The sequence below is a fragment of the Acinonyx jubatus genome, chromosome E1 (genome assembly GCF_027475565.1).
Source record: "Acinonyx jubatus isolate Ajub_Pintada_27869175 chromosome E1, VMU_Ajub_asm_v1.0, whole genome shotgun sequence".
NCBI lineage: Eukaryota > Metazoa > Chordata > Mammalia > Carnivora > Felidae > Acinonyx > Acinonyx jubatus.
The window spans coordinates 25,836,904-25,852,769 of NC_069397.1; the positions used below are offsets into that span (position 1 = coordinate 25,836,904).

At 37.2% G+C, this 15,866-nt stretch overlaps 1 protein-coding gene across 1 annotated transcript in view; it reads right to left on the reverse strand.

Moving 5' to 3' along the window:
• The window catches only part of BRIP1 (BRCA1 interacting helicase 1), a 205,740-nt gene that overhangs the window by 13,988 nt on the left and 175,886 nt on the right, over positions 1–15,866 (reverse strand). The window contains 1 exon segment of the mRNA XM_053211561.1: positions 5,974–6,056. Within this exon segment, the coding sequence (XP_053067536.1) occupies positions 5,974–6,056 (83 nt within the window).

The following is a 15,866-nucleotide window of genomic DNA, read 5'->3' on the forward strand; positions in this document are numbered from 1 at the left end:
CAAATCAAATCAAATCTTTAGGGGCATGTAGGTGGCTCAGTCGGTTAAGCATCTGACTCTTGATTTTGATTTTGGCTCAGGTCATGATCTCACTGTCGTGAGATCAAATCAAACCCTGCACTGGGCTCTGTGCTGAGCATGGGGCCAGCTTGAGATTCTCTGTCTCACCCTCTGCCCCTCTTCCCCACTTACGCCCTCTCTCTAAAATAAAATTAAAAAAATTTTTTTAAGATATATAATTTATTTTCAAGTTAGCTTGGAATGCTACTCGGCAAGGACAAAGAACGAAATCTTGCCATTTGCAACAACGTGGATGGAACTGGAGGGTATTATGCTAAGTGAAATAAGTCAGTCAGAGAAAGACAGATATCATATGTTTTCACTCATATGAGGAATTTGAGAAACTTAACAGAAGTTTCCATCTCTTTCCATGCAGGAAGAGAAGAAAAAAAAAAGTTACAAACTGAGAGGGAGTCAAACCACAAAAAACATTTTTTTAAATAAATAAATCTTTTAAAAATTCAACAAGTCTGAACTATAAGGTAAGAAGTACTAGATGTTCAAATAAGAAAAACTTTTCAGATTTTGCATTTTTTAACTGAAGTTAAGAAAAACATTTGACAAGAAGACCATTTAATTTTTTAACTTTTTAAAGATTTTATTTTTAAGTAATCTCTACATCCAATGTGGAGCTTGAACTTATAACCCCAAGATCAACCCTGAACCAGCCAGGTGCCCATAGAAGAATATTTTAAAGAAGGATTTCCCTTAAAGTTCTTTATTTTGTTTGGTTGGGAAAAATAATTATACTGATTAAACATCAAAGTTTTCTAAAACTGAAAAATTTTAGTATTATACTCGCCTCTTTGACGTGTGGAACTTTTTGTAATCAAAGAAAGCCTTTTCAGTGCAAAATGTCAGTTTGCTTTTGAAAACTCAAAGAATCTGAGCTCCACCTGCTGACTAAACATAAGCACTTAATATTTTGCTTTTAGTTATGTCTGGCCCTAAGTGCAATGGGTTGCTTTACATGGAAAGAGCAGAAAAGACTAATAAAGCAGCACTTGCTGCTTTAATCCAGGTGTATACAGTTTAATGCCAAACCAAATACTAGGCTCTGAAATAGAAAAAGTAGAGTCCATACCCATAGGTAGTTTATCTGAAACAAATTTAAAATTTTGCATCTCTTTTTATCATTGTCGTATGAACTTTTTAGCTTTGAAGATAATAAAGATGCAAGTATTTCCAAACTAAATACTATAGGCACATAATATTTGTTCATCTGAGTGGGGAAAATGGCCATTCACTATATCTTGAGGCCTACAGTGGAGCTTTTTTCCTTTTAGAAAATACTAGCTCTAACATGAACTCTGTAACAGCTGAAGCATTTCTAAACAAACAAAAAGCAATCAACAATCTTCAATATAATCAAGAATGAAAGAATGAAGAATCCTAAGCAGCCAAAGGAGATGTGCTTACATGTAAAAACTTATTTTTTGGAAAATTCATTTCTGTGAATAGCCTTTTCCCTGATAATGATAAATAAATAATTACTGTTACTGAATTAAATCCAACATTCTACAAAATTGAAGGATACTAACTGATTAATACTATGTTAGTAACTAGATTCTCCTCTATAAAGATTTTTTTTGTAAACACACAAGCTTAAAAGGCTAGATTTCCTGTCAATATGAATTTTTCCATATTTGATCTATTAAAAATCTGTCCCTCCCCAATTTTTAAAAAATTTATTCAATTATTTTGGGGCACCTGGGTGGCTCAGTGGGTTAGGTGTCTGACTTCAGCTCAGGTCATGATCTCACGGCTCATGAGTTCTAGCCCTGCGTCAGACTCTGTGCTGACAGCTCAGAGGCTGGAGTCTGCTTCCGATTCTGTGTCTCCCTCTCTCTCTGACCCTTTCCCGCTTGCACACTGTCTCTCTCCTAAAAATAAACATTAAAAAAAATTTTTTTAAAAAAATAAAAAATAATTTATTCAATTTTTAATTCAAACGCTTTGGGATGCAGCGAAGGCAGTCCTGAGAGGAAAATACATTGCAATCCAGGCCTATCTCAAGAAACAAGAAAAATCCCAAATACAAAATCTAACAGCACACCTAAAGGAAATAGAAGCAGAACAGCAAAGGCAGCCTAAACCCAGCAGAAGAGAAATAATAAAGATCATAACAGAAATAAACAATATAGAATCTAAAAAAAACAGCAGAGCAGGTCAATGAAACCAAGAGTTGATTTTCTGAAAAAATAAACAAAACTGATAAACCTCTAGCAGGCTTCTCAATAAGAAAAGGGAGAGGAACCAAATAGCTAAAATCATGAATGAAAATGGAATTATTACAACCAATCCCTCAGAAATACAAGCAATTATCAGGGAATACTATGAAAACTTATATGCCAACAAACTGGACAACCTGGAAGAAATGGACAAATTCCTAACCACACACACACTTCCAAAACTCAAACAGGAAGAAATAGAAACTTTGAACAGACCCATAACCAGCAAGAAATTGAATCAGTTAACAAAAATCTCCCAACAAGTAAGAGTCCAGGACCAGATGGCTTCCCTGGAGAATTCTACCAGACATTTAAAGCAGAGATAATACCTATCCTTCTCAAGCTGTTCCAAAAAATAGAAAGGGAAGGAAAACTTCCAGACTCATTCTATGAAGCCAGCATTGTTTTGACTCCCAAACCAGACAGAGACCCAGCAAAAAAAGAGAACTACAGGCCAACATCCCTGATGAATATGGATGCAAAAATTCTCAACAAGATACCAGCAAATCGAATTCAACACCATGTAAAAAGAATTATTCACCATGATCAAGTGGGATTCATTCCTGGGCTGCAGGGCTGGTTCAACATTGGCAATTCAATCAATGTGATACATCACATTAATAAACGAAACGGTAAGAACCATATGATCCTGTCAATCGATGCAGAAAAAGCATTTGACAAAATTCAGCATCCTTTCTTAATAAAAACCCTCGAGAAAGTCAGGATAGAAGGAAAATACTTAAACATCATAAAAACCATTTATGAAGAGACCACAGCTAATATCATCCTCAATGGGGAAAACTGAGAGCTTTCCCCGAGATCAGGAACATGACAGGGATGTCCACTCTCACCGCTGCTGTTCACATAGTGTTGGAAGTGCTAGCATCAGCAATCAGACAACAAAAGGAAATCAAAGGCATCAAAATTGGCAAAGATGAAGTCAAGCTTTCACTTTTTGCAGATGACATGATATTATACATGGAAAACCCGAGAGACTCCACCAAAAGTCTGCTAGAACTAATACATGAATTCAGCAAAGTCACAGGATACAAAGAAATGTACAGAAATCAGTTGCATTCTTATACATCAATAATGAAGCAACAGAAAGACAAATAAAGAAACTGATCCCATTCACAATTGCACCAAGAATCATAAAATAACTAGGAATAAACCTAACCAAAGATGTGAAAGATCTATATGCTGAAAACTATAGAAAGCTTATGAAGGAAACTGAAGAAGATACAAAGAAATGGAAACACATTCCATGCTCATGGATTGGAAGAATAAACATTGTTAAAATGTCAATACTACCCAAAGCAATCTCCACATTCAATGCAATCCCAGTTAAAATTGCACCAACATTCTTCTTGAAGCTAGAACAAGCAATCCTAAAATTTGTATGGAACCACAAAAGACCCCGAATAGTCAAAGTAATACTGAAGAAGACCAAAGCGGGAGGCATCACAATCCCAGACTTTAGCCTCTACTACAAAGCTGTCATCATCAAGACAGCATGGTATTGGCACAAAAACAGACACATAGACCAATGGAATATAATAGAGACTCCAGAATTGGACCCACAAAAGTATGGACAACTAATCTTTGACAAAGCAGGAAAGAATTTCCAATGAAAAAAAAAAGACAGTCTCTTTAACAAATGGTGCTGGGAAGACTGGACAGCAACATGCAGAAGAATGAAACTAGACTACTTTTTTACACCATTCACAAAAATAAACTCAAAATGGATGAAGGACCTGAATGTGAGAAAGGAAACCATCAAAACCCTAGAGGAAAGGGTCACCCGGGTGGCTCAGTCGGTTGAGCATCCAACTTTGGCTCAGGTCATAATCTCACAGTTTGTGGGTTCAAGCCCCACATCAGGGTCTGTGCTGACAGCTTGCTCAGAGCCTGCAACCTGCTTCAGATTCTGTGTCTCCCTCTCCCTCTCTCTCTCTGCCGCCCCCCCAGTCATGCTCTGTCTCTGAAAAATAAATAAATGTTAAAAAAAAAAATTAAAAAAAAAACCCTAGAGGAGAAAGCAGGAAAAAACCTCTCTGACCTCAGCTGCAGCAATTTCTTACTTGACACATCTCCAAAGACAAGGGAATTAAAAGCAAAAATGAACTATTGGGACCTCATCAAGATAAAAAGCTTCTGCACTGTGAAGGAAACAATCAACAAAACTAAAAGGCAACCAACGGAATGGGAAAAGATATTTGCAAATGACATATTGGACAAAGGGCTAGTATCCAAAATCTATAAAGAACTCACCAAACTCCACACCCGAAATACAAATAACCCAGTGAAGAAATGGGCAGAAGACATGAATAGACACTTCTCTAAAGAAGACATCCAGATGGCCAACAGGCACATGAAAAGATGCTCAACATCACTCCTCATCAGGGAAATACAAATCAAAACCATACTGAGATATCACCTCATGCCAGTCAGAGTGGCTAAAATGAACAAATCAGGAGACTATAGATGCTGGAGAGGATGTGGAGAAACGGGAACCCTCTTGCACTGTTGGTGGGAATGCAAACTGGTGCAGTCGCTCTGGAAAAGTGTGGAGGTTCCTCAAAAAATTAAAAATAGATCTACCCTATGACTCAGCAATAGCACTGTTAGGAATTTACCCAAGAGATACAGGAGTGCTGATGCATAGGGGCGCTTGTACCCCAATGTTTACAGCAGCACTTTCAACAATAGCCAAATTGTGGAAAGAGCCTAAATGTCCATCAACTGATGAGTGGATAAAGAAGTTGTGGTTTATATACATAATGGAATACTACGTGGCAATGAGAAAGAATGAAATATGGCCTTTTGTAGCAACGTGGATGGAACTGGAGAGTGTGATACTAAGTGAAATAAGTCATACAGAGAACTACAGATACCATATGTTTTCACTCTTATGTGGATCCTGAGAAACTTAACAGAAGACCATGGGGGAGGGGAAGAAAAAAAAAATAGAGAGGGAGGAAGCCAAGCCTTAAGAGACTCTTGAAAACTGAGAATAAACTGAGGGTTGATGGGGGGAAGGGAAAAGTGGGTGATGGGCATTGAGGAGGGCACCTGTTGGGATGAGCACTGGGTGTTGTATGGAAACCAATTTGACAATAAATTTCATATTTAAAAAATAGTAAAAAAATAAAAAATCTTTTAATAAAAAGATAATCTATTCGATTATTTTGAGATAGAGAAAGAGAGAGAGTGTGCAAGTGGGAAGGGTTCAGAGAAACAGAGGGTGAAAGAATTCCAATCCCAGTGCAGAGCCCGATGCAGGCTTGAACTCAAGTACCGCAAGATCATGACTGGAGCCAAAGTCGGATGCTTAACCAACTGAGACACCCAGGTGCCCCTGTCCAAATTTTTTCTTTAAAACCAGCAGTTATTAGGGGTGCCTGGGTGGTTCAGTTGGTTGAGTGTCTGACTTCGTTTCAGGTCATGATCTCATAAGTTCGTGAGTTCGAGCCCTGCATTGGGCTCTATACTGACAGCTCGGAGCCTGGAGCCTGCTTCAGATTCTGTGTCTCAGTCTCTCTCTCTCTGCCCCTCCCTGGCTTGTGTGCTCTCTCTCTCTCTCTCAAAAATAAATAAACATTAAAAAAGAACAACAACCAGTAGTTACTAAATATCAATGACTGTTATTAACTCTTACTCTAAACCCAGCTGAGAATCTTACCAGATATATACTGTGCAGGGTTACTACTAAAGCGATCATCCACAAGAATAAGAGCTCCCCAATCATTTTTGTGTCGAATACACCTATAAAAAAAATAGGGAGAAAAATCAAACAGAAATAACTTTGAAAATAAAAGCCAGACTTCTTGTGAGACAGAAGATTGAGAAAAATCAGTGATGTCAGTAGTATACTCCTCTAAGCCTTATTATAAGCAAGATTATAGAAACAACTCAATACAATGTACCAAAGTAGGTATATTAAAAATCTCCTACTTTTGCCAACTCTTGATAACTTACATCAAAAAATGTTTATATGCATTCTATTTTGAAAGCCAAAAATTTATAGAAAATATTTACAAACCCTTACTTAGCTAAACAAATTATTTTTTTTTACCTTCAATGTCATTTTAGTTGTAGAATTTATGTAAACTTTGTTCTAGTTTAATGAGTTTTTATCATGAATGAATGTTTAATTTGTAAAACAAACAACAAACTTGGGAAGAACCAATTGATTTGATCATGTAGTTTTTCTCCTTTAAACTGTTAACATGGTAGATCACACAGGCAGAATTTCAAATACAGACCCAGACTTTCATTCCTAAGATAACCACATGTTGTTATGGTGTATATTCTTTTTACAGATTGTTGAATTTGGTTTGCTAAAATATTTTTTAATTTTAAAAATTATTTAAAAAATTTTGAAGTGTGTAATTCAGTGACTTTTAGTACATTTACAAAGTTGTGCAACCTACACCACTATCTATCACACAACATTTTTATCTCACCCAAAAGAAACCCAGTGTCAATCAGTCACTCCCTTTATCCAATTATTCCCCCTATTCCCTGGAAACCACTAACATACTTTCTATCTCTATAATTTGCCTATTTTGAAATTTTCATATAACCGGAATCATGCAACATACAACCTGATTCTTTCAGTTAACATGATGTTTTTTCAAGGCTACTTGTTATCACATGTATCAGTACTTTATTCCTCTTTTTAGCTGAATAACATTCCATTGCATTTATCCATTCATAAGTAAATGTGCATCTGGGTTGTTTTCACCTTTTGACTATTATGAATAATGCTGCTATGAACATTTGGGTACAAGTTTTCATATGAATCCAACCAGAAGTGGAATTGCTGGGCTGTACAGTAATTCAATGTTAACTTTTTGAGGAACACTTTTGTCTGAAGCAGTTGCACAATTTTACATTCCTGCCAGCATTGTGTGAGATTTCCAATTTCTCCATATCCTCACCAGCACTTGTTATTATCCATCTTCTTCATTAAATGTACTCTAGGAAGTGTGAAGTGGCATTTCACTGTGGTTTTGATTTGCATTTCCCTAGTAACTAGTGATGTTGAACATATTTTCATGTGCATACTGGCTGCTTGTGTATCTCTTTTGGAGAAATGTCTACTAAAAGTATTGGTCCATTTTTAAATCGCATTATTTGTCTTTTCATTGTTGAATTATAAGAGTTCTTTATATATTCTGGATACTACACCCTTAGACATATGATTTGCAAACATTTTCTCACATGTGTGCGTTCTATTTTTTAGCATTGTTCTTTGAAGAACAAAAGTTTTAACAAAGTTAAACAAAAGTTTGACAAAGCCCAATTTATCTAATTTTTAAAGTTGTTTGTGCTGTTGATGTCATATTTAAGAAACCATTGACTACCAGGGTGCTTGGATGACTCAGGCGATTAAGTGTCCAACTTCGGCTCAGGTCATGATCTCGAGGTTCTTGAGTTTGAGCCCCACACTGGGATCTGTGCTGACAGCTCAGAGCCTGGAGCCTGCTTCAGATTCCATGTCTCCTTCTCTCTCTGCCCCTCCCCCGCTCATACTCTTTCTCAAAAATAAACATTAAAAAAAAAAAGAAGAAAGAAAGAAATCATTTCCTAGGGGCAACTGGGTGGCTTAGTAGGTTGAGCGTCTGACTCTCGGTTTCGACTCAGGTCATGATCTCTCAGTTAGTGAGCCCTGTATTGGGCTCTGCTCTGATAGCACAGAGCCTGCTTGGGATTCTCTCTCCCTCTCTCTTTGCCCTTCCCCTGCTCATGCTCTCTCCCTCTCAAAATAGTCATTTAAAAAAAAAAAAAAAAAAAGCAAGAAACCATTGCCTAATCCAAGGAGTCTAAGAAGACTTACACCTTGTTAGTCTTTCACCCATCTTGAGTTACCTTTTGTATATGGTGTGGGGGTAGAGGACTAGTTTCATTCTTTTATATGGATATGCAGTTATCCTAGCACCATCTGTTAAAGACTATTTTTCCCCCATTGGATTGTCTTAGCACTTTTTAGGAGGGCGTGGTGGCTTAAACAACAGGGATTTATTTCTCACAATTCTTGAGGCTAGGAAGAACAGATAGAGGTGCAAACTGATTTAGTTCCCTGGTGAAGGCTCTCCTCTTGGCTTACAGATGTCAGCCATCTCACTGTGTCCTCACATGGGTGGGGGTGGAAAGAGGGAGAAGTAAAGGAGAGAAAGAATCAAGTCCTCTGATGTCTGTTCTTATAAGGGCGCTAATCCCATCATGAGGGCCCTGCCCACAGGACCTCATCTAAACCTAATTACATTCCATAGGCCTCATCTCCAAATAGCATTATGTAGGGGATAAGGGCTTCAACATATGAATTTGAAGGAGGCACAATTCAGTCCATGGAGGTAAGAAAATCATATGATATATGAAAAGATGCTAAGTGCTAGGGAAGAAAAACAAAAAGGGAAAGAGAAGAGGGAATATTGGCAGAGGGTGCTAAATTTTAAATAGGGTGATTTTTGAGCACCTGAGAAAACATTACTTGAACAAAGATTCTTCACAGGTCAGGGAATGAGCTGTGTGTGCATCTGGAAGGGAAGTGTCTAGCAGAGAGAAATGCAAGGGCAAAGTCTCTGCAGCAAGAGCTTACCTGACACGGTCAGGAAACAGCAAGGAGCACAGTATACCTTCTATGATGTACCCTCTTCTCTCCCTTTAGGTGTAGGGTCTTTCTGGGGTATATAGGATGATTTGGTAGTTATCTAGCTGTGTTCATGGGACATGAGGAGCCTAGGGTCCTCCTACTCCACCACCATCTTCCTCTCCCTCTGTCTTGGCACTAATAAGCTCACTGTAAACATGGAGGTTAGTTTCTGGACTTTCAATTCTACCCCCTGTCCTACATGTCTATATTATGCCAGTACAACACAAGTCTCAATTATTGTAGCACTGCAATAAGTTTGAAGTCGAGAATGGTCAGTTCTCCAATTTTGTTCTTCTTTTTCAAAATTTTTGTGAGTATTCTGGATTTCTTTCAATTTCCATATAAATTTTAAGACCAGCTTCTCAATTTCTGCAAGAAATCCAGCTGGGATTTTGGCTGGGATTGCACTGAATCTCTACAGATCATTCTGGGGGGATGCTGCGATCTTTACAGTAAGTCTTCCAATCCATCATCACAGAATTCTTCCATTTATTTAGAAATTTCTTTCAACAATGTTTTGTAGCTTTCGGTGTACAGGTCTTGCACTTCTTTTGTTACAGTTACTCCTAAGTATCTTTTGACGTTATTGCAAATGAAAAATATTTATTTTTATTGAAGTACATAGTTGACACACAGTGTTACATGAGTTTCAGGTTTACAACATAGTGATCTGACAAGTCTACACATTATACTATGCTTACAACAAATGTAGCTACCATTTGTCACAACACTATTACAGTATGCAAATAGAGTTTATTAATTTCATTTTTGGATTATTCACTCCCATTGTATAACGTGATGGATTTTTGTATACTTTTTTTGTATACTTTTGTAACTTACTGAACTTGTTTATTAGCTCTATTAGTTATAGTTTATGGATATAAATTTCCATGTAGAATATCATGTCATTTGCAAATTTTAAAATAATTTTACTTCTTTTCCAATCCAAATTAATTTTTCTTCTTTTTTTCTTGCCTAATTGCCCTGTGTAGAACCTCTAATACAATACTAAATATAAGTGGTGAGAGTGGACATCCTTATCCTGTTATCAAACATAGGGGCAAAGTTTCAGTCTTTCTTTTTTTAATGAATGTAATTTATTGTCAAATTGGCTTACATACAACACCCAGTGCTCACCCCAACAAGTGCCCTCCTCAATGCCCATCACCCATTTTCCCTTCTCCCCCAAGCCCCAATCCACCCTGTTTGTTCTCTGTATTTAAGAGTCTCTTGTGGTTTGCCTCCCTCCCTTTCTGTTTGTAACTATTTTTTCTCCCTTCCTTTCCCCCATGGTCTTCTGTTAAACTTCTCAAGATCTACATATGAGTGAAAATGTGTATCTGTCCTTCTCTGTCAGTCTTTTATCATTAAGATGTTAACTACAAGTTTGCCAAAGACGCTCTTCTATTTCTGTTTTGAGGGTTTTATCATGAAAATGTGTTGGATATTGTCAAATGTTTTCCTCATCTTGAGAAGATGTATTTTATTCTACTTAATCTATTACATTGATTGATTTTAGTTGGACCAACAAAATTGGCTGGATGTTGAATCAACCTTGCATTCCCAGGATAAATTCCGCTTGGTCATTGTGTATAATCCTTTTAGTAAGTTGCTGGATTCAGTTTTCTACTTTCTCTGTTGAGGATTTTTGCATCTATACCCATAAAAGATAATGCTGTGTTTTCTTGTGACGTCTTCGGTTTTGGTAACAGGCAATACTGGCCTCATAGACTAAGTTGGTATATGTTTGTCCTTCAATTTTTCATAAGAGTTTGTAAAATACTGGTGTTAATTCTTTAAATATTTGCTAGAATTCATCAGTGAAGCCATTTGGTCCTGGGCTTTTCTTTGTGGGAAGTTTTCTGATTACTTACTATCTCTTTACTTTTACAGACCTATTCATATCTATTGTATCAGTTGCAGTAGCTTATGTTTTCCTATGAATTTGCCCATCCTTAAGTTATAAAATTTGCTGTCATCCATTGTTCAAGGTGTTCTTTTATAATGCTTTATGTTTTTGTTAAGGTTGGTAGTTACATCCCCACTTTCATTCCTAATTTAGTAATTTAAGTTCTTTCTGTTATTTTCTCTTGGTCAGTCTAGTTAAAAGTTGTTAGTTTTCTTGGTCTTTTCAAAGAACCAACTTTTGTTATCCTTATTTTTTCTACTGTATTTTCTATTCTCAATCTCCTTTATGTCCATTCTAATATCTATTATCCTTTTTGATCTGCTGGCCTTGGGCTTTGCTTGCCCTTCTTTTTCTACTTCCTTAAGTTAGGAGGTTAGATCATTGATTTCAGATCTTTCTTTTTAAAAAATATAGGCACTTACAAGTATACATTTCTCTCTGAGCAATACTTTCATTTTATCCTCAAAATTTTGGTACTGTGCTTTCACTTTCATTCGTCACAAGGTACATCCTAGTTTCTCTTATTTCTTCTTGGATCCATTGGTTAAGAATGTATTAATTTCCACTTATTTATGAATTTCCTATTTCTTCTCCTGTTATTCTAGTTTCATTCCACTGAAAGCAGAAAAAGTACTTTCTATGATTTTAACCATTTAAAATTTACTGAAGACTTATTTTGTACCCTAACTTATAGTCTATCCTGAAGAATATGCCACATGAACCTGAGGAGGGTGGAGTGTAATAGATATACGTTAGGTTTGTAATTCTTGGTTTTAAGTGTTCAAGACTCACATTAAAAAAAAAATGTTTAAGGTGCCTGGGTGGCTCAGTCATTAAACATCTGACTTTGGTTCAGGTCATGATCTCATGGTTTGTCAGTTCAAGTCCCACATAGGGTGAGCTTGAGCCCCACTTTGGGTGAGCAAGATACCTGCTCTGGGTGAGCTCGAGCCCTGCTTCGAGTGGGTCCCGCTTCTCGCTCTCCTGCCTCTCCCCTCTCCCCCTCTGCTCTTCCTGGGATTCTCTCTCTCAAAAACAAAAACAAAAAAAGTTGGGGTGCCTGGTTAGTTCAGTCGGTTAGGCATCCAACTTTGGCTCAAGTCATGATCTCGTAGTTGGTGAGTTTGAGCCCTGCGTCAGACTCTGTGCTGACAGCTCAAAGCCTGGAGCCCACTTCCAATTCTGTGTCTGTCTCTCTCCACCACCCCCCCCCCCCATCACGCTCTGTCTCTCTCAAAAATAAAAACATTAAAAAAATTAAAAACAAAAAAAATTTATTTATTTTGAGAGAGAGTGCAAGCTGGGGAGGGGCAGAGAGAGACAGAGATTCCCCAACAGGTTCCATGCTGTCAGAGCAGAGCCCAACATAGGGCTCAATCTCACAAACTGTGAGATTATGACCTGAGCTGAAATCAAGAGCTAGACATTTAATCAACTAAGCCACCCATGTGCCCCAAGACTCACATTCTTTATTGATTTTCTAATTGTTCTATTATTGAAAGTGGGGTAATGAAGTATCCAACTATTTAACTGTTGAATTGTCTATTTCTGACACTTTTTGCTACTGAAGATTTAGGGCCTTTTTGTTACCTGCATATATGTGTTTAATAGTTGCATATTATTCTTGGAGTGAAAAATTTATTATTATAGACTATTTATTGTCTCTAGTAACAGTTTTTATCTTAAAGTCTAGTTTGTCTGATACTGAGTATGAGCAAACCAGCTCTCTTTTGTTTACTGTTTGCATGATATGTCTTTTCCCATCCATTTACCTTAATCTATTTGTGTGTGTGTGTGTTTTAACTAGAGTGTTTCTCTTACAGGCAGCATATAGATGGGTCATTAAAAAAATTCCATTTTGCCAATCTTTGCTTTTTGACTGTTGTGTTTAACGCATTTACATTTAATGTAACTACAGATTAAGGCAGGATTTAGCTATTTCATAAATACTTTTTTTACTATTTGTTTTCTATGGTTCTAATTTTTTTTGTTCCACTGTTTTCCCATTATTGCCTTCTTCTGCATGCAATAGATATTTTTAGGTATCATGTTAATTATCTTGTCATTTCTTATTATTTTGAATTATTTTATTTGTGGTTGCTTTGAGGACAATTAACACCTTAACTTATAACAATTTAGTTTGGATTAATACCAATTTCAATAGTATACAAAAATGTTACTCCTATATAATGCTGTTCCTTCCCTCTTCATCTGTGTTATTACTGTAATATAAATTGCATCTTTATACATTGTATGCCTGTACAGAAAGGTAACAGGAGGCCAAAATGCTTATCCTAGGAAGGCCTGCATACAAGGTAGGTTTTGGTTGTTTTAAGAACTTAGGTTTCAGGAGGGTTCCAATCATTGATGGATAAGAAGGGCTCCCTGTGTCTAAAATGTTCGTGCTAACAGTGATTGATGCTGACCACCCACTTTGCTTTTAAGAGGCTAAACTTTGGAGAAATGCTAGGCAGAGGCTGCCTATCTGACCAGCCCCAAATAAGAACACTGGGTGCCAAGTCTTTTGAGTTCTCCTAATTGGCAGTATCTCACACATGTCACCAAAATCACTGCTGGGGAATTAAGTGTGTCCTGTATTACTCCACTGAGAGAGGGGCCTTGGAAGCTTTGGCCTGGTTTTCCCTTGACTTTGCCCATGTGCCTATTCTCTTTGCTGATTTTGCTTTGTATTCTTTCAATGTAACATATCCTACATATGCATGCAACTATATGATGAGTATATCCCTGCTCCTAGTGAATTACTCAAACAGTGGTGGTTTAGGGGGCCCCAAGGCAATGCCTATGACCACATATTTAAAATGATTGCTTTAATGCAGTTGTTTAAAAAAAACAAATAGGATTAAAAAAGCTATAAAAATACATTTATATATATCAAGTTTATTTTGAGAGACGGTGAGGGAGGGGCAGAGAGAGAGGAGGAGAGAACCCATGCAGGCTTGATTCAGGGCTCAAATTCACGAACTATGAGATCATAACCTGAGCCGAAGTTGAACGTTTAACTGACTGAGCCACCCAGGTGCCCCATTTATATTGGTTTTTTTTAATATTTATTTATGAAATTACCTTTACAGATGTTCTGTATTTCTTCATATGGATGAATTACTGCCTAGTGTTTCACCATTTCAACCTGAAAAGGACTCCCTGTAGCATTTCTGGTAGGACAAGTTTTCTGGAGATTCATTCTCAGTTTTTGTTTATTTGGGAATGTCTTCCTTTCTCCTTCATTTTTGAAGGATAGTTTTGTTAGATATAGACTTGGTTGACAGTCTTTTTCTTTAAATATGTCAGCCCACTGCCTTCTGCTTGCCATAGTTTCCAATAAGAATTCTAAGGTTAGTGAGTATTGAGGATGTGAGGAGTATGTGAGAAATTATATTATTATATTATATTATATTATATTATATTATATTATATTATATTATATATATTATATATTATTATATTTAATTATATATAATATATAACATATATAATATAATTATAAATATATTATATTATATTATATGTGAGGAATTGTTTCTCTCCTGTTTTCTAGATTCTTTGTCTTCAGCAGTTTGACAATGACATATCTACGTAAGGATCTCTTTAATTTTTAACCACTTCAAACTTGCTGGTTCTTAGATTTGATGTTCTCCATCAAATTTGGAAAGTTTCCAGCCCTTTTTTCTTCAGCTAATCTTTCTGTCCCTTTCTCTCTTCTATCCTTCTAAAAGACTCCCAGTATGTGTACACTGGTATATTTGATGGGGTCCTACAGGACCCTGTGACAATGATCATTATTCTTCATTCCTTTGTTTTCAATTACTCAGACTGGATAATCTCAACGGACTTACCTTTAAGTAAACTGATTCTTTTTTCTTTCTGGTCAAAACTGCTGTTGAGTCCCTCTAATGAATTTTTCATTTGTTATTGAATTTTTCAAATCCAGGATCTCCATCACTTTTTTTTAAGTTTTATTTTTTTATTTTCAGAGAGAGAGAATCCCAAGCAGGCTCCACACTGTTATTGCAGACCCTGACACAAGGCTTGATCACATGAACTGTGAGATCGTGAGCTGATTCAAAACCAAGAGTTGGACGCTTAACCAATTGAGCCATCCACGTGCCCTTCCATTAAGTTCTTTTCACAAATTCTATCTTAGGGGAGCCTGGGTGGCTCAGTCATTTAAGCGTCTGACTTCAGCTCAGGTCAGGAACTCACAGTTTGTGAGTTTGAGCCCTGTGTTGGGCTCTGTGCTGACAGTTCAGAGCCTGGAGCCTGCTTTGGATTCTGTATCTCCCTCTGTCTCTGCCCCTCCCCTACTCACGCTTTCTCTCTCTCTCTCTCTCTCCTTTAAAAATAAATAAACATCAAAAATTCTGGGGCATCTGGGTGGCTCAGTTGGTTAGGTGTCCAACATCGGCTCAGGTCATGATCTCACAGCTCGTGGGTTCGAGCCCCGCATCAGGCTCTGTGCTGACGGTGCAGAGCCTGGAGCCTGCTTCAGATTCTGTGTCTCCCTCTCTCTGTCCCTCCCCCAACTCGTGCTCTGTCTCTTTCTCTCTCTCTCAAAAATAAACATTAAAAACCTTAAAAAAATTCTATCTTATTATTGATTCTACCTTCTTTTTAAAAATTCTATTTGGTGAGGGGCAGCTGGGTGACTCAGTTAAGCGTCCGACTCTTGGTTTCGGCTCAGGTCATGATCTCGCAGTTTCATGAATTCAAGCCCTGTGCTGGGCTCTGTGCTGACAGTGTGGAGCCTGCTTGGGATTCTCTCTCTCTCTCTCTCTCTCTCTGCCCCTCCTCACTTACACTGTCTCTATCTCTCTCAAAATAAATAAACTGAAAAAAAAATATTTGGGGAGACATCATTTTCATAGTTTCCTATAGTTCTTTAGACAGAATCTCCTTAGTTCTTTGACTATATTTAAAATAGCTTTACATACTAACTCCCTCAGGGACACATTCTATTGATTGCTTTTTCCCCATGTGTATGGGGCAGACA